Source organism: Pelodiscus sinensis, chromosome 3 (genome assembly GCF_049634645.1).
Source record: "Pelodiscus sinensis isolate JC-2024 chromosome 3, ASM4963464v1, whole genome shotgun sequence".
NCBI classification, from domain to species: domain Eukaryota; kingdom Metazoa; phylum Chordata; order Testudines; family Trionychidae; genus Pelodiscus; species Pelodiscus sinensis.
In genome coordinates this window covers 44,375,281-44,398,677 of record NC_134713.1, presented here as the reverse complement: position 1 = coordinate 44,398,677, position 23,397 = coordinate 44,375,281, and the positions used below count along the sequence as shown (strand labels likewise).

At 39.7% G+C, this 23,397-nt stretch overlaps 1 protein-coding gene across 3 annotated transcripts; it reads left to right on the top strand.

The window, feature by feature from the left end:
• Positions 1-4,513: 4,513 nt before the first annotated feature.
• RAB23 (RAB23, member RAS oncogene family) lies at positions 4,514-23,159 on the top strand. 3 transcript variants are annotated; one of them, XM_075923672.1, is made up of 7 exons: positions 4,514-4,742; positions 7,359-7,568; positions 8,419-8,504; positions 11,877-12,033; positions 14,195-14,277; positions 15,409-15,501; positions 18,153-23,159. In XM_075923672.1, the coding sequence occupies exons 2-7, from the start codon at positions 7,414-7,416 to the stop codon at positions 18,290-18,292; spliced, it is 714 nt and encodes a 237-aa protein (XP_075779787.1). In that variant the 5' UTR covers positions 4,514-4,742; positions 7,359-7,413; the 3' UTR covers positions 18,293-23,159. The 3 variants fall into 3 exon arrangements, with proteins under 3 accessions (XP_075779787.1, XP_075779786.1, XP_006111056.1); XM_075923671.1 differs by having other exon boundaries at positions 7,353-7,568; XM_006110994.4 differs by lacking the exon at positions 4,514-4,742 and adding an exon at positions 5,612-5,892 and having other exon boundaries at positions 7,353-7,568.
• Positions 23,160-23,397: the final 238 nt, after the last annotated feature.

The window sequence follows — 23,397 nt, the reverse complement described above, 5'->3', positions numbered from 1 at the left end:
AGACCGCTGCCTTAAAAGATATACAATGCGGAGAACATATATTTTGAATCGTAAAGATTCTGTTAGAGTTAACAGAGATCTCTCCATATTTATAATATATGCTACTTTGTCAGTAAATGACTCATTGCCTGTACCTGAGAATGCAACAGCCTCTCTGAATGAGCTATCAGCATTTCATCTAGTTGTATTTACATCCTCTGTATCTAAGAATGAGAGCACATAAACTACTGCCTTCAGTAGAATGGGAAATGTTTTCAGAGTTGCTGATAACCCTAAAGTTATTACCTTCCACTGATAAATCATATCATTCTTTTTTAATCCTAATTATTTTAAAAGGGCTGCATATTGATACCCTAAAAATGCAATCTGAATATTCACTTTTTCAGAAAGCCTCTCTCTCACATATATAACAAGCATGTTTAGAACGTTACCACAGTATTCACAGACAATACATTTATTTCATGCTCCAGCTTTCAGTAAGCGTGTGGCTGCCAATGCACCTCAATCCTCATCTTCATAGCCCCGATATTCTTATCCTGGCCCTGACTGACAATAATATCAAATTGTACCACTGATCTGGTGGGTTAGGGAGCTTTGTTCACTTTATGAGGACAGAGAGATTATTGTGAAGTTCCAAAATTCATTTTTATCTACAGACCAGTGACTCATGCCTCTAGAGGTAAAAAATATGTGTACTTCAACAATACCTTCTCTTTTGAAATAACTATCTTTAAGCCCTTTAAATTGCCCATCTTATAAAAAGATAGTTGATTTTCTTTCTGTCTTCCCAGAAAGGTCAGGGAAGGCACATGAGTCTTTCTTCCCCTCCCTGCCATGTTCAGGTAGAGAGATACATCTCAGCAGCAGTCTAACAAAGCTGAGAGAACTGTAATATAAAACATGTTACTAAAACAATAACAATACTTTGCACATTGAAAGCACCTTCTTTCAGGGCATCACAAAGCACATAATAAATATTAATAAGCTAAACCTCACAACACGCATGTGATGAGTCAGGACTCTCTGGGGTCTGTTTCCTGATGTGCTGAAACCCTACTGAGCCTGATTTCCCTCCAGTACCCTGTCTTGTTGAATCAGAGATGCTAACAATCTGCAACATAGACACAAGGTCTGGGCCACATCTCCAAAGCTGCAGACCTTAACCAAAAACAGCACAGTGACATACCTGTCTCCAGCACTCAAGTACACAACCCCTCTGGGAGCTGAATTCTAGATAAATCTATCCTATGTTGTACGGAGCTCTCTGAAGTATAAGATGATGAAACTCTCCCTCTTTCTCAATGTAAAGATCCTCCCAGGTAACAATTATTTACACTGGGTTTATTAATAAACAAAAGTGACTGTATTAGATGAAGTATAAAAGGTAGGATTAAAGTGGTCAATAAGAGATAGCACACAGAACAAAGTCGGTTACTAAACAAAACAGAACACATAAGCTAAGCTTAATATACTAAGAAACTAGTTACATGTAATATCTCTCACCCTTAAAGTTGTTCTAATAAGCTTCTTTCACAGACTAGAAAGCCTTCCAGGCTGGGCCCAACACTTCTTTCAGTTCAGTTTTGGATGTTTCCAGCTGTCATCTTGGGTGGGACAGCCAGGGAGAACTGACATAAGAACATAAGAAAAGCCATACTGGGTCAAACCAAAGGTCCATCTAGCCCAGTATCCTTCCAACAGTGGCCAATACCAGATGTTCCAGTGGGAGAGAACAGAAACAAGGAATCATCATGTGATCCCACTCCTGTCATCCATTTCCAGACAAACAGAGGCTAGTGACACCATTTCTACCCATGATCTAGATTAACTTACTCCCCACATTTAAAGAGCTTTTGCATAAGGTGGGAATCCTTTGTGTTGAGACTAAACTTTCCCTCTGCTTTTGTGGAAAAATACTGTATTCCAAGATGAACCATGGCATGAGATGACATGGCCACTTGTTTTGGTGGGAGCCACTATAGCCCCTCTTCCCCAGTTTACAAGAACAACAAGTCCATTCACAGATCATTATCCTGAGTACTGGGTCATTAAGTTCCTTGAGTATTACTAATAGCCCTCACTTAGCATGACTACATTAGTTACATATGTTTATACTTCATATTTTTTCATATTTGTAACATCAAATACAGGTATGCATACAAATGGAATAACCATGTTCAGTAGATTATATTTTCCAATGATGTCTCCCATGAAGTATCTCACATACAGCATATTTCAGTCTTGATAAAAATGTTAATTAGTGAAAGGCCAAGAACCATACCTACCCAATGAAGATTCTCCAGTAAGAATTATGTCTGGAAACCTAACAATTAATAGTTTTTTTAAATCAACTCATTGTGTGCCATTTTAACCCACACTTTCCAGATGTCATACACAGTCCCATCTAGTCATACCAAGTCTGCTCTACAATCTTAAACAGCTGGCTTTTAGCTCATGCGGCAGAGGCGCATGCACTCAGCTGCAGAAGTCTAAGGTTCGATTTTACCCACAGACGACTGTGGTCTGCTGGTTTTACACCAGGTAGTTTTAAACTATTCTAGTGTTTTAACCAAAATATCCTGAGAACTAACATTGACAACTGAAATCAAAATGTGAACTTTGTTCTTCACATTGTAAGTACAATTTAAGCATTAAGTACTCTGAAAATCAAGCCAGAGTAGTGCAGTACTATACAGACATTAATAGATTTATTTTCACAACATCTGTGAAGTAAGGTGATATTATATCACTTTTACAGATGGGCACCCAACATTAACAGATCTTCAGACTTTAATTTCTCTGTATTTTGGGTGCCCATCTGTAAAAGTGATATGATAATATCACCTTACTTCACTGGTGTTGTGAAAATAAATCTATTAATGTATGTATAGTACTGCATTACTCTGGTGATAAACACTATAAAAAACAAAAATAATTTAATAATTCTGTATTAAAGGAAGGTTTTTCCTAGTGTCCAAATAAGATTGAGGGTCGCTCAATGAACAATGTGTTTACTCTGGACCCAGAAAACATCACAGGGTTTGTATCTACCAGACATCTGGGTGGTCCTAGACTGAGCCTTACATTGCACACATCTGAAGCCTACTATGAAGAAGGTGTGGGCAGGATCCAGATTAGCCTCTTTACAGGCATTAGGTGTCTTAAGTTAACTGATCATCTATTAACTCAAGGCACAAAGTCTAGTGAGAGCAACCCCATGCAGACTAGGGATGTAATAGTGTAGTTGATTAACCAATAAGCAAAATCTTATAGGTTAATCCTCTAGATTACACACATTTCTCCCTTACCCTTGCTAGTACATTTTTTTAGCAGGCAGGCAACCTTGCTCAAGATGGCCCCACTCCCCGGGAGCCCCCTGTTACCCCATATTGCTGCGTCTCTATCAGCTGGTTTTAAACTGGCTTCCCTTGTAGACCAGATGCCTAGGCAGCTGCCTCTGATAGAGAGGCAGCAGCGTGAGGTGGCAGGGGGCTCCCTGGGAGTGGGGCTGGAGCACACTGGCTGCCAGCTCCACCCCCGGAGACTATAGAATAGTCGACTAACCGATAAGAATTCATTAGGTAAATCGTCTATTCAATTAACCGATATTTAACATCTCTAATGCAGACCAGGTAGAAAGGGAAGCCCCTAGGCTAGGGATTTGGCAGGTTTCACTCTTCCTCTGGCATTTAGTGAGGTTTCACCTGCCTCATTCAGATGACCTCACTCCAGGAACCAAATACCCAGCTGCCTTTCACGTGGGCTAAGCCTACACTGCAGGCTTCTTGCGCAAGAACTGTTTTGCGGAAGAGTTCTTGCGCAAAAAGTCTTCCCCAAGAGCGCGTCTACACCGACATGTGCTTTTGCGCAAGAGATATGCTTTTGTGCAAGAGCATCCATGGCAGTGTGGCTGCTCTCTTATGCAAGAAAGCTCTTATGGCCATTTTAACTATAGGGGCTTCTTGTGCAAGAATTTCATGTTGCCTGTCTACATTGCCCTCTTGTGGAAGAGCTCTTGTGCAAGAGGGCTTATTCCTCATGCGGAGAGGAATAACTCTTCTGGAAGAAGCCCTGTTTTACAACGCTATACTGTAAATTTACTTGTGCAAGAACGCACGTGCATGCAGACTGCAGGCATGTTCTTGCACAAGAAGCTGCCAGTGTGGACAAAGCCCTGAAGTTCAGGGTTGGTTGTACTTTAATCCCAAACTGAAGTTCTCACCAGTTCTTGTTTATGTAACAGGCTGGAGCCATACCCTGGCAGGGTTGCCAGATGGTTTCAACAAAAACACTGGTCATGCTTGGCATTCCATCACAATCTACATTACATCTTATTTAGAAAACACCAGATATTTATATTTTCTCAATTTGTTTCCCAAACAGAAAGCTCAAACACTGGCAACCCTAGCTCCTGGGGCCAAACACCCAGGTTCAGCTCAGGGGCTGACACCCCCTCACGCCCCTTTCCACAGCGAGGGAGGCCCCGGGTCCCTGCCCCACCATCCTCCCTGCATAGTTGCTACCCGGCCGCCACCGGGTGCAGCCGCGGGAGGAGGCGGGCCACAGGCGGGGACCGCTCCGTGCCTAGCCCGCGGCCCTGACGGCGTTTCCGGGTGCGGGAGCCGGGATGTGCGTCCGGGTTGGGCTGGCTTCGCTGCGCCGCTTCCTCCCGCCTCCCGCTCGGAGCCGCAGCCTCTCAGCCTACAGCGGCCCCCGCGTCCCGCGACCAGCGCCCCGAGCGGGTCCGTGAGCCACCGGGCCGGGGCCGGGAGACCGGCTTTGGGGGAGCGGGGTGGGGTGCCGGGTTTGGCAGAGGGGAGGGGCGGGGTGCTGGGCTTAGGGAACGGGGTGAGGGCGGGGCGATGCTGGGGCGAGCAGAGCCCACCGGGTTTGGGGGAGAGGGTGGGTGGGGGACCGGGTGCAGGGTTTAGGGAGCAGGGCGGGGTACCGGGATGCGGGGTTTACGGAGCGCTGCCTTTAGGGGAGCGGGTAAGGTGCCAGGGAGCGGGGTGCTGGGCTTAGAGGGGCGGGTTGCTGGTTTAGGGAGCAGTGTGCTGGGTTTAGGGGAGCGGCCGGGGTGCTGGGTTTAGGGGAGCAGCTGGGGTGCTGGGTTTAGGGAGCAGTGTGCTGGGTTTCAGGGAGTGTCCGGGGTGCTGGGTTTAGGGAGCAGTGTGCTGGGTTTAGGGGAGCAGCTGGGGTGCTGGGTTTAGGGAGCAGTGTGCTGGGTTTAGGGGAGCAGCTGGGGTGCTGGGTTTAGGGAGCAGTGTGCTGGGTTTAGGGGAGCAGCTGGGGTGCTGGGTTTAGGGAGCAGTGTGCTGGGTTTAGGGGAGCAGCTGGGGTGCTGGGTTTAGGGAGCAGTGTGCTGGGTTTAGGGGAGCGGGCGGGGTGCTGGGTTTCGGGGAGCGGGTGGAGTGCTGGGTTTAGGGAGCAGTGTGCTGGGTTTCGGGGAGTGTCCGGGGTGCTGGGTTTAGGGAGCAGTGTGCTGGGTTTAGGGGAGCAGCTGGGGTGCTGGGTTTAGGGAGCAGTGTGCTGGGTTTCGGGGAGCGTCCGGGGTGCTGGGTTTAGGGAGCAGTGTGCTGGGTTTAGTGAGCGGGGTGGGGTACCGGGGTGACGCTCTAATATGCGGTGTCGGGGATGGGATAGGAAGATGCAGAGGGGCGCGCACGGCTGGGTTACTTTTGAGCGGAGGCTGTTGCTGCCTCCCTGCGGTCTCGTGTCACCCCAATCTGGGAGGTGACTACAGATGGTGGACGCCACGGGGACACACTGGGCGAGGGTGCTGCCTGCAGTGATATTTAGGTAGCGGAGGCTGCCTTGCCCTGGAGTCAGTAGGGAAGGAAAGCGGCTTGTGGCTAAATGCCTTGATTTACCGAGGGAAGGGAAACAAAGCAAGTGAGTGTGGAAATGCTGTGAGACAACAGCATAGGAAGGAGGGGTTAAGGAGGCAACATGTATGTGATGGACTGGCATCATCCTGTTCCCATAAAACCAGTATTGCTGCAATAGTAAAGGGGTAGGATTGATCACAGTTGTGCTTGGGACCGGCCTAAGCATCCTTTATAAAGTTAATAGTAGAATTATTTGGTCTGTCATGTTTTTGTTTCTGCAGTTGACAGTTTTCCCAGATAAATGCCTTTCTGTATAGACGACAAGTAATCCTGTGGCACCTTAGAGACTAACAGATATATAGTATCGTGAGCTTTATGGGCAAAATCCACTTTGTCAGGTGAAATGATCTTGAGTGGAGAGAAACAAGGGGGGCATCTTCTCTTCCTTCTTATTCTAAGGGTTCCCCTCTTTTCTCCACTCATGACCATCTCATCTGAAGAAGTGGGTTTTGCCTATGAAAGCTCATGATACTATATATTTACTCTGTAAGGTGCCACTTTACTCTGTAAAGTTACAGACTAACATGACTACCCCCCTGAGATTTGTCTTTAGCGTATAAGCAATGGGCGAAAATGGCAAGACAGCTTCATATGTTTTCAATTCACTTGGAATTTTAGCTATTCTTTGTGATATTCCCTGAAAATGTATATATGGGTCATAACCATACTTGCTACAATAAGGTAGTAACCAAAATTGAGGTATTTGCATAATGGAAAGGTATGGTTCCATTTACACAATCTGCTGAGACCAAAAGATCTTTTTTTCTGTAAACTCTTTTAGGGGGTTGTTGGCTTGGAGCCTACCAAGGAGAAATTCTGTCAATAGGATACCAAAATTCAGTTAAGTTACTAACTGTAAAAACAAAAGACAACAAAAACTCATATACTTGCTTTGGTATATTTTCGATGCATATTTCTGCCTTTTTACGTAGACTGGGTTGTGTTTGCCAAATAGCAAAGATTTCTAAAGTTGCTGAAGACATAGTAACTCCAGTTTCACAAGCAGCTTGGATACATAGTGACGTAACTTGTTTTCAGAGTTTACATAAAGTACACGTTAGAATAGAAATTGCTAAACTTGTATAATCTTTTGTAAAAACTGTGTGCTTTCAGCATTGCGCTGTGTAGTTGTCAGTACTGCTATGTGCTATTTATATCACGGTATTGCCTAGAAACCCAAACAGAGATAGAAGCCTGTTATACTGGGCCCTGCATAAACACAGTTAAACAACCATCTCTGCCCTTAACAGTTCAATCTAAATGATCAAGATGGACAAAGGTAGTATTTTTATCCATGTTGTACAGGTGGAGAATTGAGGCACAGAGACAATGACTTTCAAAAATCACACAAGAGCTCTGTGGCAGAGCTGGAAATTGAAACCAGATATTGAGAGTCCAGCCCATTGCCTATCTACAAGACCTTTTTCTACTCACAGTATTTTATTAACATAATGTTTACTTCAGTTACAGATTTGGGATATAAAATTCATGCTCCTGAAATAACTAGAGCTTCGCAGCTGTAAAGATGTTGGAGGAGGACATGGAAGTAGCCATCAAGGTGGTGGTGGTAGGAAATGGAGCAGTGGGGAAGTCCAGTATGATTCAGCGATACTGCAAAGGAATTTTTACAAAAGACTACAAAAAAACTATTGGAGTAGATTTCCTGGAGAGACAAATTCAGTAGGTATCCAGCAGATGTCATGTTACTTCTGCCTTCATTTATTTTATTTATTTATTTAAAGTGTGTTGTGACTAACAGGCATATGTAGATTTGGAAGTCAAACTGTCTCACAGACTAAAGGCTGGTGGGTTTGTTTGTTTTTTACATCTTGTTCGGAGAGATAAAGGAAAGCATCTGTACAGCAATTGAATCACTCAATTGTCCACTCAAGTACAAGATACTTAATTTGAAATAAAATATACAAGGAAACTGAAACTTTCAGACACATTTGATGACTTTTCTTTGAAGGTTGGTGAATGTTGAAAGGCTGGTTTTTATTTGCATTTCTTGTTTTAATAAAAGGAAATATTTGTTAAAGTTATATAATTTGAAATGGCTGTTTTAGACTCTTGCACAGTTGATAGTATAAACAGATGGGGAAGATGTTAAGGTAATAGAAAACTATAAATTCACAGATCACTTTAGTAGGTAAAAATAAATACAAATGTTCAAGGAGCACTGTCCAGTAGCATAGGTTTTCTTTGCATTTTTTTTTCCTTTTTAAGACACAGGATTTACAAAACTCAGTATGAATTTTTTTTTAAATCATAATTTTTGTCTTTGAACCCTTTCTGTACTGTTGGAAATTTGATCTCAACAGCATTGCATTAGACTATGTGAGCCACAGAGAGAATATAACTTGTCTTTTTTTCTCTGTTGAAGAATGAAGTGCAAAAACGCAACAGTATCAATGTTGAAAAAAATATGGCATTTTGAATGAGAGAGAAAAAATTAACTATAAAAAAAATGTTTAATACATGTGTGCATTGAGTCTCTGTATTCAGTGGGTTGATGAAACATTTATTTCAGAGTTAATGATGAAGATATCAGACTGATGTTGTGGGACACAGCGGGTCAAGAGGAGTTTGATGCAATAACTAAGGCCTATTATAGAGGTAAACCCACCTATATTTTGCATCTTTGTCTTTATTTAATTTTTATAGGTAACGAGAGTAAATGCAATGCAGTTGACCTAACCAATTTTATTTTTTGAGTAGTAGGGATGTTTTATATTGAATAGCAATACAAAAACCAGTTCAATTATCAACACTATTCCTCTTTTTCAAATGGGAGGGATCCTTTTTCAGATTCTTGAACATGTATTCCCCAAGATGCAGTATATCTGACTTTAAGTGCCATTTAATGTGAAATTCCCAGAGCTGCCAATTAAATAGGCTAGTACATAATTAGCCAGTAGGTTAAATGTGAGGGGTGGAGAGAGAAAATTTGGTCAGAACTTTTTTTCATTCATGTAATTAAGAGACCTTCCAACCTGACAACATTTAGCAGAGATTTAAAAAAAAAACTAAATGGGAAAGTAGAAATAATATAGCTTGCTCCTACATTCCACTCTTTAAAAATAAGTCATTCTAAATGTATGGCTTCTAAAGTGGACTTCCAAAAATGCTGGTGAACCATCTCACTAAGGAAAAAATTGAAAGTCATTGGTATAGACACTTGTTTGATTCAGTAGCTATCTTTCTGCGCTGTGCTGCTACGTGGCTGCTGATATCAATGTCATATGATAGCTTTCCATCTAATTAAGGTGCATCAAAATGGATGATGATCTGCCTTGTAAGGTGTGAGTGAAGAGTAAATTAATCTAAATTTACCTTTATTGTAATTTTCATTTGGTGATCAGCTCTGTACTCTCTTCTTTCTTAGGATCATGTAACACATATTGCATACCTTACGGAAAAATCCTAAGGATCTGTACTTAGTTTTTATTCTTGCCAACTCTTTTTGACATTGATAGGAGATTGTCAGAGTAAGGACTAGGTCTAGCCTTTAGCAGTTTTCAGTAAACCCTGATGCCAAATTAAACTTTGAGCAATAATTCTTAAGCTAACTTAAAGAAAAAAATCACATTATTTTAGGATCTGTCCCTGCACATATTCTCCTCTAAAAAACCTGTTGCTGCAAGTTACCTCTGTGCTGTAGCATTCAGAAGGAAATGGAATAGGGGGTCTCTTGAGAGTCTGATCTGAATGTGGGATACCTTAAAATACATGTTTAACCACAGTAACTGTGTAAAACTGTGCATAAGGAGGTGCCTGCCCTGTAGTAGCTTTAAGGGTCTCTGAAGCTTAGAAATAAGTGAATGGGTAAGAAGGGCAAATTCAATTCATTGTTGACAAATACAAAGTAATGCGCATCGAAGGAATAATTTGATCTGTACATACACTTTTCTGAGTCTAAATGATTTGTATCAGCATAGGAAAAAGACCTGGACATTACTGTGGACACCTCAATGAAGAGTGCTACACAATAGGTAGCTATCAAAAAAGCAAACGATGTTGTAAGCATAAGGAATAGGATAGGGAATAACATGTGAAATAATACAGTGCCATTATGTATCTTAATGGTATGGCCTTACCTCGTATACCGTGTACAGTTTTTGTCACTCCATAGGAAAAAAGATATAGCAGACATAGAGGGTTATTGACCATGGAAAAATCATCAGGTAATTAGATTGAAAAATTTGGATGCGTTCACCATAGTGAGAAAATGAATAAGAGGGGGACCTGAGAAAAGTATGCACGATAACGAATGGTTTAGAAAAACTAGATGGAGAACTTCTACTTCCTCTCATACAACAACAAAGGGATTTTCAATTAAACTGAAACTTGGAAAATTCACATTGATTAAAGGAAATATTTTTCCACAATGTCCATTGAGTATCTCATGGCAAAGACACCTTTGAGGCCAAGTAAGACTCACAAAAATACACATGAACCTCCATACTCGGGGAGTCCCTAATCTAGGAAAACTAGTGGTATGGACACAGGAGGAAGCAGTTCTGCACGCTGCTGCTTTCTCTCCACCACCCCTACCCCCCTCTCCAGGGGGAACAGCAATGCAAGGATGTGCTTCCCCTCAGGCTTTTCCCCGCCACTCCTATTGTGCCTGAGAGTGGTGGGGAGAGAGGAGCCACTGGGAGTGGGGTGCTAGGTAAAACGCCGCAGATCCCACAGCATCCTGGCACATTGTTTAATCCAGCATATCCTGTTTCCCAGGGTTGCCAGATTAAAGAGGTTCAAGTGTGATAATTTATGGGGGCATTAAGTATCCAGTATTATTATAGTAATTACTTAACAGAAGTTTTGAAAGCAATATAAATAATAAATTTTCCCTATGTGTTCAAGTGCTACTGGAAGTGGTTTGCTTGCTCATGACTTTGGGCAACTGGATAATCAAAAGACCATTGACTCAAATTTTCAGCAATGATTGTCAGCCACCTTATAAGTAATGTATTTACTAGCCCATCGATAATCCATTGGCACTGCCATCACAATAGCAAAAGAGTTGTCACTGTGTATAAATGTTGTAAAATCATGAGGCAAATGTGCATGAATTAGAAATTAACTTTTTAAAAGATTTTTGGGAAAATTATTCATTCATTCGGAGAAGACTGAGAGGGGCCACAATAACAGTTTTCAAGTATCTAAAAGAGTGTTACAAGGAGGAGGGAGAAAAATTGTTCTCGTTGGCCTCTGGGGATAAGACAAGAAGCAATGGGCTTAAATTGCAGCAAGGGAGGTTTAAGTTGGACATTAGTAAAAACTTCCTAACTGTCAGGGTGGCTAAACACTGGAATAAATTGCCTAGGGAGGTTGTAGAATCTCTGTCACTGGAGATATAAGAACAGGTTGGATAGACATCTATCAGGGATGATCTAGACGGAGCTTAGTCCTGCCGTGTGGGCAGGGGACTGGACTCAATGACCTCTTGAGATCCCTTCCTGTTATAGGATTTTATGTTTATAAAACAGAACAGAACCCTGAAAATTTTAAACTTTTCAGGCAAAAAAACCTCCAAAACACTACATTCGTTCAGCATTATTTCACCTAAATGTAACACATACAATCTAAAAAATAGATGGCATACAGTACTTACAATATGAAGTATCTTTAAAGATATTAAATATTATCCAGGTATTTATTTGGCCTTTAATGTAGTATTTTTGTAGTCTCTCATATTAGTAAAAGTGAGCGATAGTAGACCTCAGTTCCCCTCCCCATCTTTCTCTGCTGGAGTAGCTTAAAAAATAGAACAATCATAGCTATCTTGAAAAACAACATTAATAACCAAAATAAGCTGGCAGTCTATTAATCTTACTTCATGGCTCCCTAACCATAATTTTGACACAAAACAGTAATATAACGCCGCCCTTCTGAAATAAAATGAAAAACCACTATATCCCAAATAACTTTATATAAGTTTGTCTTTATTTTTCTCTTTTAATTGATAATTGTCTTTGTTCTTAGGAGCCCAGGCTTGTGTCCTTGTATTTTCTACCACTGACAGGGACTCTTTTGAAACCATCCCCACCTGGAAAGAGAAAGTAGTGGCTGAAGTGGGAGACATCCCCACAGTGCTTGTACAGAATAAGATTGACCTCCTGGATGATTCTTGTATAAAGAAGTAAGTATTTCATCATATTGTCTTTGAAATCAGATAATTTGTTGCAATCTTATTTTTCAAAATCTGTGGGAGTTGATGGTGAAGACTTAATAATTGCATGTTTTCTAAGTTCCCAAACCTAGGGCTTAATTCTGCAACCACACTCGGATAATTCCACAAACCTCATTGGTGCTGCTCCGATGAGTAAAGTTATTCATGCACAAATATGTCTGCCAGACTGGGAACTTAATGCTCACTTTATTTTCTTGGTTTTTTTCTTTTGTTTTATGAGCACCTTAAAAATGAGCAAGGAACCATATAAATAGGTTGGGCCACAATGATAAATTACTCCATTTTGTACTCTGGGAACTGTAAAATATGCATTTTCTGTAGCTGAGATTTTACAACAGTTGTTAAACTCAGTTGTAGCCTAACCAGGTTATAAATTTGATTAGTAAATGCACATAGTGGCCAAACTATGTTAAACTGATTTTTAAAACATACCTTTGTATGTTTGCTTTTGTTTGATCTTGTTTAAATTGTTTTTTCATATACTTATGTTTTCTCAAAATACCATATTTCAGAAATTTACAGCCCATTAACATCCACAAACTCAGCCACTGTCAGGTTCCTCTTTGCTGTGCTCTCCTCCATAGACTGAGTTATCAGTTCATTATGTTCCATTCTGTCCCTCACCATGGAATCAAACTCAGAAATTACAACTCCTTCCCCCCAGCATCCACTTCCTCTGCTCCTGTTGGTGTCTGTGGAGAAAGTTGGATGACAATTCTGAATACTTCTTCTATTGTCTCCCCTCCTTTGGCTCTGTTATATTCCTGGTCTAGCTAAATTACTTCTCCCTCTCATTGTTTCCTACACTGATTGTCCTCACTGCCTGTTCTTACTCTTTGATATCCTCCTAAACCTCAACTTTTCTTTCACCCACACAGTACATTACTGATTTTAAAAAAGAAAATAAGATGAAATGTGGCTTCCTCTTTAATCCATGTCACCAGCACTGAGGTTTTTCATCTCTTTTACTTCTGTAAACCTTCTTCCTTATCTCTTCCAACTCCATGACATCCCTTGTCCCATTTTTATGCTTCTTAAAATTTCACTCCGTTTTCCCTTCATAATAAAAGCATACTATGGTCTCCCACTTGCTTACACAAACCAAAAGCCCCTCATCCCTTTCCAGCTATTGCCCTATCTTCTGCCTTTCTTCTCTAAACTTATTGAATTGCAGCATGTGAAACCTTGCCCAAGTTAAGGATGTAAAGACGTGGGTAATTGACTAATCATGTAGTCAGTCAATAAGGGGCCCTGCTGTGGCGCTGCAGTTTAAATATAGGAGGAGCCTAGGTATGCAGGCAGCCCAGCTCCTACTACATTTAAACTGCAGAGCTTCAGTGGGGGTAGGTCTAGAACCCGGTGAGAGCCGGGACTGAGCAATCCCGGCTTGCACCAGATCCTGGTCCGTTCTTGTCTCTGAATTTTAAGTGTAGTAATAGCCAGGTGGCTCTTACTACATTTAAAATGCAGAGACAAGCAGCCCGGAACCCAGCATGGGCCAGGACTAAGCACTTCCAGCTCATGCCAGGTCCTGGATCGCTGCACCCTTGCCTCCCACCCCGCACTGTAGAAAGGGTGCAGTGGGACCTGCTTTTAAGCACCAACTCCTGCGTTCCCCCTACTCGCTGCCTCTGATGTAGAGGCAGCAAGATGCAAAGCTTCTATCCCTAGCCCCAGGTTTATTTACGTCAGCTCTTAGGTTCCTTCTAGTCTGGTTCTCTCCCTCCCCCCCACTTCAGTAAGACTATCTTTAGGATCTTCTTTGTCTCTTTGTCCATACTATTAACATTTTAATTCAAGCCCTCCTAATCTGCTGTCTTGATTAGTTACAATCTCCTTCTCTTTGGCTATCATAACACCCATCTGGCTATCTCCAGGGAGGTTTTTTTTAAAACATAATCAGACATGGAAATATCTACTCTTAATTGAAAAGGAATGCTCTGGCAAACATTTCATTGTGAAATTGGACAGGTTATAAAGTCATTAGAGAGCACCTACCTGCTCAGATGATCTTCTGACTAAATTAATTCAAAAGAATTTTGTCTACAATATTGACAAAGAATGGCATAATATACAAATCAGTATTTACAAGTTTGTTTCTGTTGCACAGTGAAGAGGCAGAAGCCCTGGCAAAAAAGTTAAAGTTAAGATTTTACCGAGCATCAGTGAAAGAGGACCTAAATGTAACTGAAGGTAAGAGATAGGGCAAATATAAAATTCTGTCCTGTCCTCTGTCATGTAGCATTTCACATCTATGTATCCTGGAAAGTAACCTACTGGCTTTCTAATGTTTTTGGCCACTTATGTCCTGGCACTACATTGTAGTCATAATAGTGGATAAATGTTATATTTGTCACTTTCTGTAGTTATGTAACATTTTCTTTACTAGTATTTCTCTTCTGTTTTTCTTCCACACAAAGGGTAAAAGTAAAATCTTCAAAAGTGCGTAAGTAATATAGGTATCTAAATCCTATTGGCTTTCAATGTGAATTAGGCTCTTCGAAAATTTTACTGATAAGGATTAAGCACTTATGAATTCCAAATTATTTAACAGTGTACAGTTGAACATAATTACTATAAAACTTTAAGCATTGGATGCAGCTGTCTGTCAGTAATGTCATACCAACTTATATCATACTGCTATTTTTATGCATAACTTCAGTTTCATAATAGTAATATACAGGGGAGCTGACAGCCACGCTGGCCCATAGGCAGGGCACCTCCATGCTCCTGGAAGGGGAAATGCCTCGGACGTAAGGGGCGGGGCTGAGGGCAGCCAGCCCTCAGTGCCACTCAGACCATGACCCGCCACCTTGCCCTCAACACTGCCTGGAACATGTTGCATGGGGGCTCTGTCAGGAATTTAAAGGGCCTGGAGCCCCAGGCACTGCCACTGCTGCAGTGATATCAGTGGCGGCCGGGAGCCTTTTGAGTTGCTGAACCCCTAAGTTACTCCTTCTGGGCCTGGTAATCAATGCCTTTCTGGAGTGGTTCTTGCATTTATTGGGCATTCTGTTTATACTTATTTGATCTCATATCTTGTAGCCCCAGACAATACTTAGAAGGGCATTACCTATTTCTCTTCTTTACTTAGATTTTCACTTAGATGTTCATCCTGGAAAACAAATTTGCAAGGGAAGAACACATTGCAGGACTGGGGTCTGTAGTATCAAACCAGGTGCTTATAATTCAGCTTTCTTTCCTAAATGAATCTATAATAGTAAGTTGAGCTGATATATTCTCAAGATGAAGCCTTAGAGAGAGGTCCATGAGGAAATCCCTATCTTAAATTTTCACACTCTAAATACTTTTTTTATATTTCAGTTTTTAAATATTTGGCTGAAAAATATCTTCAAAGGCTCAAACAACAAACAGCTGAAGATCCAGAAGCAGTACATACAAGCAGTAATAAAATTGGTAAGTATGCCATAATAAACTGCAGCAAGACAGTTTTCTGCTGGCAAAGCCTACTGTTCTTACAAATGCCTAGACTTTAATAAGGCATTTGATACGCTCTCGCATGATATTCTTATCAATAAACTAGGCAAATACAACTTAGATGAGGTTACTATAAGGTGGGTGCATAACTGGCTGGATAACCGTACTCAGAGAGTAGTTATACCTTTCCAGCAGGATTGAGAACCATTAATAACAAGTGGGGTTCTGCAAGGGGTCTGTTTTGAGACCGGGTCTGTTCAATATCTTCATCAACGATTTAGATATTGGCTTAGAAAGTACGCTTATTAAGTTTGCAGATGATACCAAGCTGGGAGGGGTTGCAACTGCTTTGGAGGATAGGGTCATAATTCAAAATGACATGGACAACCTGGATAAATGATCTGAGGTAAACAGGATGAAGTGTAATAAGGACAAATGCAAAGTACAGTAAAACTCCATTGGTCCGGCATCCAATGCTCCAGCACTCCTGATGGTCTGGCACCATCAGGAACCCGGAAGTGCTCCGGGCAGCCGAACAATTGGAGCTGCTTTGCGCCCGGCTTTCCCGATTCAGCCGCTGCTGAAACTGACCAGCAGCTGAATCAGGGAAGCTAGGGGCAGAGCATCTGGGGCGCTGCCGGGTTGGTCCAGTAGTGCTGCCCCTTGGGGCTGTGGGACCAACCCGGCAGCACCCGAGCTGCTCTTGGGGATGCTGATTCTGGTCAGCCGCTGGTTAGTTTCAGCAGCAGCTGAATCGGGGACCCCTGGGGCAGAGCAGCTGGGGTGCTTCAGGGTTGGTCCCGTAGCGCCCGTCCCTCGGCGCTGCAGGACCAACCCGGCAACACCCCAGCTGCTCTGTCCCAGGCATCCCCAATTCAGCCACTGCTGAAACTGACCAGCAGCTGAATCGGGGACACCTGGGGCAGAGCCGGACTATCGGAAGGGGGGGCTATGAGGGGTCTGGGGTAGCATCCCTCCCATCCCACCCCAGACTCCTCATAGCCCCCCCTTGCGATAGTCGGGCATATTTGATAATCTGGCACCCCCTGGGTCCTAAAGGTGCCATATTATCGGAAGTTTACTGTACTACACTTAGGAAGGAACCAATCTGTTTTACACATACAGAATGGGAAGTGACTGTCTAGGAAGGAGTACTGCAGAAAGGGATCTAGGGGTCATAGTTGACCACAAGCTAAATATGAGTCAACAGTGTGACACTTGCAAAAAAAAGCAAACATGATTCTGGGATGCATTAACAGGAGTGTTGTGAGCAAGACATGAGAGGTCATTCTGCGCTGATTAGCCCTTAATTGGAGTATTGTGTCCAGTTCTGGACACCGCATTTCAAGAAAGATGTGGAGAAATTGGAGAAGGTCCAGAAAAGAGCAATAAGAAGGATTAAAGGTCTAGAGAACATGACCTATGAAGGAAGACTGAAAGAACTGGGCTTGTTTAGCTTGGAAAGGAGAAGACTGAGAAGGAACATGATAGTGGTTTTCAGGTATCTAAAAGGGTCTTTCAAGGAGGAGGGAGAAAAATTATTCTCCTTGGCCTCTGACGATAGGACAAGAAGCATTTGGGCTTAAATTGCAGCATGAGAGTTTTAGGTTGGACATTAGGAAAACTTCCTAAGTGTCCGGGTGGTTAAACACTGGACTAAATTACCTAGGGAGGTTGTGGAATCTCCATCTCTGGGGATATTTAAGAGCAGGTTAATAGACATCAATCAGGGATGGTTTAGACAGTGCTTGGTCCTGCCTAGAGGGCAGGGGACTGGACTTGACCTCTCAAGGTTCCTTCCAGTTCTAGTATTCTGTGATTAATTACCTAAGTACCTCAACCATTGGAGTCCATGGGAGTTGATGCAGACTCCTAATTGACTCCTTTTTTTCTGCCTTCCTGTGTTGTCTATTATCATTTTGTGAACTAGTCAAACTAATATATCAACATTGTTGGCTAGTGTTTGGCAACAACTCTTTTTATTCAATTCTTGGGAAAAAAAATTGTAAAGAACTTGAGAATGGATGTTTTCCTGTCACTTACCTTTTTATATAATTAGTATTAGTGCTAGTCATGCTGAAACAGATATACAAGAGACTCACTGTCAAGAGATCTGGCATTTAATGAAAGGAGTTTTGTAAACTTTGCCTTTTGTAAGGAAACCTTGAACTTTAGTTCTTTAAAGCATTTTTTAGTCGACTGATTTTTTTTCTCCTTAAAGCAGTCTTCTTTTATATTACCCTTTTCCTCTCCTTTATCCCAACAAAGTTACTAATTTAAAAGCCCTGTCATGTTTGTTTATTCTATTACTCAACTTAGCATAACTTTGTTGCCATGGGATTAGCATCTGAGTAAGTATGCTACTGTCTAGTTCATTAAGCATACATATAGTGCTTGTTTTAAACCTCACAGTGGCATGTATTTAACTCCAGCTGGCTCTAGTTCAGAAACATAGCTTATTGAACTCTAGCTGCAAGTGACCACAAGAATGAATAAATTGCTTAGGAATTAAAGAGTTTGTGGTTGAGATGTATTATTATGCATTAGTAAATTCTTTATCTTAAGAGTCAGTATATAAAAGGTATGAAAAGATACACAGAAATAACTTTTTTTTCCTTTAAATTATGTAGGTGTTTTTAATACAGCTGGTGGAAGTCATTCAGGCCACAATTCTAGCACACTTAATGGTGGAGAAGTCATCAATCTTAGACCAAACAAACAGAGGACCAAGAAAAACAGAAGTCCTTTTAGCAGTTGCAACATACCATAGAACCACTCTTGGAAGGAAAAAGAATGACAGTTATCTGGATCAAGTTGTGCAATTAAATAAGGAATACAGCCAGCTGTATTTTACCATGCTCTAGCAAACCTTGCACCTACAGGATCCTTAATAGATGGTGGATTTAAATAATATTGCCGTTGCAATGTTTATTTTGTATGTAGAGTGAGACCCCTGGTGGCAAAAAAAAAAAAACATTGTTGCCCTTGTGCGTTTTTTTTTTAATTGGATGAGCTTTTCCTGTTTGAAGGAATGATGTACAAAGCTGTTAATAGGTTGGGCTGAATTATTGAGCTAAGCATATTAAAAATGTAAGCACAGTGCTTACAAGTATTATCAATACGTTATAATATGACTCATAGTGAAGTAGCTACCTTCCGATTAAATTTACCAGCAAATTTGATAGAAGAATGCTACTTAACCAGGAATCTGAAAAGTGTAATGAGCAGGAAAAGACAGACATCACAATTGTCAGATTACACTAATACATATTCTGGCAATTTTATTGGTGCAATATGTTTGTATATTATATGAATGTTAAGTAAGCTGTGCATATATATATTTGGTACATTTAGGCCATACAAGAGAATACAGTATCTGATTAAAATAGTACCCTTAAAATTATTTTCACTTTTTAAAATTTTGCATTTCAAATTAGGCTTTCCGAAAGAATTCTGTTCATATTAATTAACTCACTATACTTTGGGCCTTAATCTTAAATTTGAGAAGAGGTGTGCCAAAAACATTTTTTCCTTTTTATCTTGCACTACAGATATTTTTGCAAACTTTGTGTTGGTCATAAAGGGTAAATAGGTATATTTTTTTCTAATACTATCAGTCACTTAAAAGAAACACATAACATTTTAATTGTATTTCTGTCCAAAAATATATTGTTCACATCTAATATAGCATGAACTAGAAAAAAGTATGCTGGATTTGCAGAGTGAGGTGTCAGCAACAAAATGTCATAAGTTCTATAGAGAAATAGGTGTTAGTTGTATTCTGGCAGATCCAATAAATTAAGCTGAAGACTAAATCACACATTCAACTAATGAGACCCTCTTTAATGCTGTCTCATATTCAGAGTTATTGTATAATTAGATTTTTTTAATCAGCAGCATATCAGATCAGTTTTCAGATGTGACTTAGAGCTTGTCTGTAGGGCACAATAATGCACATTAGAGGGGTATGATTTCTAAAGCACTCCATGTTGCATCTCAGTCACTCATATTCCTGTTGGCATGAACTAAAAGTTTCCTAGTGCACATTAACATAGACATGTAGTAGACAACTTTTAGTTCATGCCAGCAAGGTTTTCATGCACTGGTTAGTGTACAATACACTGGTGCATTTTGGAAATGACACCACTCCAGTATGCATTGCCATGCTATGTAGACATTTAGACATCTAGGTCTAACTGAAAGTCAGTAGAACTTAGGCTTCTAAATCATTAAGGTGCTTTTGAAAAATTTACCCAGCACGCATTTTAAAAATATCCATTTTGGTTTTGTATGATGTTATATAATTTTAATTTTCTATAACAAAGCTCTGCCAGCAACAAATGCAAAAACATTATTTTAAGATATTCAGAAATGTAATAGTTTTTAAAATGGATGTATTAGAGTGCAAATTACATGACTTGGAGCTGTAAGTATTCAGTATATATTGCTACACAGTTCCTATTAACTGATTTTCATTATACATTAATATGTTAGTTTAATAGTTATAGTTTCAGTTTAGTTTTTCATCATTTTTCTACTTATTTTATTTCCCAATCCCATGGGAGAATGTCTTGTCAAGTAAACATATAATGCAGTAAGTCTGTACTCTTGTTTGTACTTTGTATGTGTTAGAGGAGGGTTTTACTTTTCATTAATTCATACAATAAACATAACTTGTTAATTTCTGAGACCTTGAGTATGAAAACTGAAATGCACTCTTGGTCCACTAGTCTCACATGTGGATAAATTGTGTGCGTGGTAATACTTACAGTGCTTCATTGTATGGTAATATAATATATTTCCCATGAAGTATCTTGTTTCTGTGACAAGCTCTTGTTGCTTCTCCCATTGCTGGCAATGAGATGGGCATCAAGGCACTCAATACCCTCTTCTGTTTTAACAAAAAAGAGAGGTACTTACTGCAGTGTTTCTTACATTCTTTGTTGGATAAAGGCCTTTATTTTTTAAAAGTGCATTTAATCATTGTATGGATTGTATAAATGGGGCCAAAATTTATCTTGACAATTTCTTGAGTAAAACAGCAGGATTTGGTAAGAGAGAGAATCAATCTCATATATAATGTAACATCTAAACATTTCAGGATTTAAGTAGAGTGTATATTTGTGCAGAATTTTGTCAAGCTTTTTTTAATGTTGAAATTTGTATATTAGGCTGGTAGCCTGCCAGCTTTACATTTTTTTTAAAGCATGACTGTCTATAACTTGTATTTTGCCTTATTTAACTTTGTACAAAGTACTGGAGAATAAGAGCCTTGATTACATGTAATTGCTGTACTTCTACAATTAAGTTCTGTCAGTAGAAACTACTTTTTCAGGATTGAAAACTTCGACAAATGCTTCTATACTAGGTTGAAACTTGTCACCAAATATGAGGGAAGTTTAAATTTAATTGCAACGAGATTACTTGCATGCTTAAAGTTAAGCATATGTGTAACTGGTTGCAGTCAGGTAGTAAATAGTGTGGTTATTTTCCTTCCAGTCTCTAAAGTGGCTCTTTTTATGTTTTTTTTTAACTTTGTGGACAGTCAGTTTTCAATATGGAAGGTAGAGATGCAGAATGCAACAAACTGACAATGGAATGATTGTTTACTGGGCTAATGGACAATTAAAAGTATTTTAGTATGCAGATTTGCATCAGCAGATGAGCAAATTGCAGAGTTCCTTGGGTACTTGCTTAACTCCCCAGATGTAGTTTCTAATTTTTGGATGAATAACAGATACTTAAATTGTCAGCATTCATACAGCCCCATATGATTAGTTTTTAGTATAATTTTACTAAAAAAGAAAAAACACATTCATGTGCATTCTCAATTTAAAATATATTGGAGAGGCACATTGTTTACTCTTGGAAACTAAGACATACACTGATGGCATTTTGTTACCAGCCTTGTATGTATGTCAGATGATGATATAGAAAAAGATGTGGTCCTCTGTTAAAAACCTGCAGCTGTGGGTATTTTTATATCCTGTATCATGAACAACTATTCCCATCTTAAATGAAGTGCTGTTCTTCAAGTACATTAAAAACCAGGCTAACTACATTCCAATTGTATATTACAGTTGTGGACTCTACCACAACTAGTTGTGCTGCTATCAATTGATGATGCTGCCATTAAAGTAAATCTTCAGTAATTAGTTATGCGTTAGCTGAGTGAGTGGTTAGTAAACTAATCTGTATACTATAGGAACAATTTTAGAAGCATCTGTTACTATTTCATTGTATCCATTCAATGAATGGGCGTGCTTTGTACAGTGAGGTTTGCCTTTTTAACGATACTTTTCAGCAAGGGATACTATTTGATACGAAGTAGGATGGATATGATTCACTTTCCTCTGGAAATAACAAAGCTCTGAGTTGCAAGTTCAGTCATTTAAAATTTTGTTTTGGTTAATCTAAGTTAACGTTTAAAAATTATAGAATTTACAGCTTCAGAGCTTTCTGATCATTGTTTCCTAAAGGCAAAGCTTATCCTTTCAGTCAAAATGTGCATCACTATATTTTCAAGCTTATTTTCTGGTTTTGTTTTATTACAATTAAACTTTTTTTTTCTCCTCTTTGTAATTAGTGATTAGATTATAGTTTATAATATACTATAGTGTTTTTTGTCACTTCAAAAGATTGTATCTTGATAGTAAAGGGAATTGAGCAGTTAAACACATTGTATTGCTCAGAGCTTGTGCCTGAATACAGTGCATAATGCTCAGTGAACATGCACTTTGAACATGTTAATTCATATGTCTGACAGTTTAGTTAATAATATGAGAATTCATAATTTGCACTGGTGAACCTGCTTGTGGGTACTCAAGCTTACAACTACACAATGTTATGTGTGTATTGGATTTCAATGATAATACCAAAAACTGCCCTTAGATTTCTAAACCGCTCTGTAAATTTTTGCTCAATAAATTGAAGAGCAATTATGGTCCAAATAGCTTTTCAAGCTTCATCAAATTGACTTTACTAAATTGCTACAGGGAAAAATCACTTGTACTGATCATTAAATGTGTCTAATAAAATCCGAGGCTTAAAAATTCAAGCTTTAAAGTATTGACAAATGTTATTTATTGTGCTCCCAATATCTAATCAGAATTTGTAAGAAGAATTAAGTGAGTCTTGCAAGAATAATAAATTTAAAACTTCACACACTAACAGAAGGATATGAGGTCTTTCAAACAATTACACTTAAAAGATTAATTCCTCTTTGTGTGATGGGGGAGACTGATCTAAAAGCCAGCTGAACTTTATTTAGGTAATACTAAAAGTAGTCTGTCTCAGGTTACTAGTAGAATTACAGTAATACTGACATGTCTAGTGAGCATTCCTTCTCTCTCATTTGAAATAATTGGCTGCTGGCTAGACTTGGTCAAAATATATTTAAAAAAATTAGTTTGGGCCAAAAGGGATATTGCTCTCATCACTGTAATAGAAATCCCTTGTTACTAATAAGTGACTTATCTAAGTTGCCTATTTCTACAAATATGAATGATTAAAACATTTTAAACTTTTTATCACAATCATGTACCCAAGTAAATGTTACATAGTTATTTTTTTAGAAATTCTTGTCAACATGACCTATAGTTAATACTCAAGTGGAAAAATAAATGTTTCAAAATGAATACTTTGTGTGCTGTTTCTATAAACCCACTGAACATTAATTTTAGCATATTAAATGACACTAGGTGTGTCTCAGCAGCTTGTAAACATTATTTCCTTGACTACTATTTGATTTGCATAGCATGTTGCTGCTTTGGTAGGTAAGTTACATTGTTGAGGCATCAATTTACTAGAAATTGCCTGTGGCTGTTTCCAAGTCTGCATCTCCCTAACACCCCCTTGTGAAGCAATGCACTCCAA

What these genes read in the sequence shown, in the direction of transcription:
- RAB23 (XM_075923672.1), top strand. Translation starts at nt 7,414, where the DNA reads ATGTTGGAGGAGGACATGGAAGTAGCCATCAAGGTGGTGGTGGTAGGA. An exon ending in TTCCTGGAGAGACAAATTCA is followed by an intron (nt 7,569 to 8,418) that starts GTAGGTATCCAG and finishes CATTTATTTCAG; the next exon opens with AGTTAATGATGAAGATATCA. An exon ending in TACAAGCAGTAATAAAATTG is followed by an intron (nt 15,502 to 18,152) that starts GTAAGTATGCCA and finishes TAAATTATGTAG; the next exon opens with GTGTTTTTAATACAGCTGGT.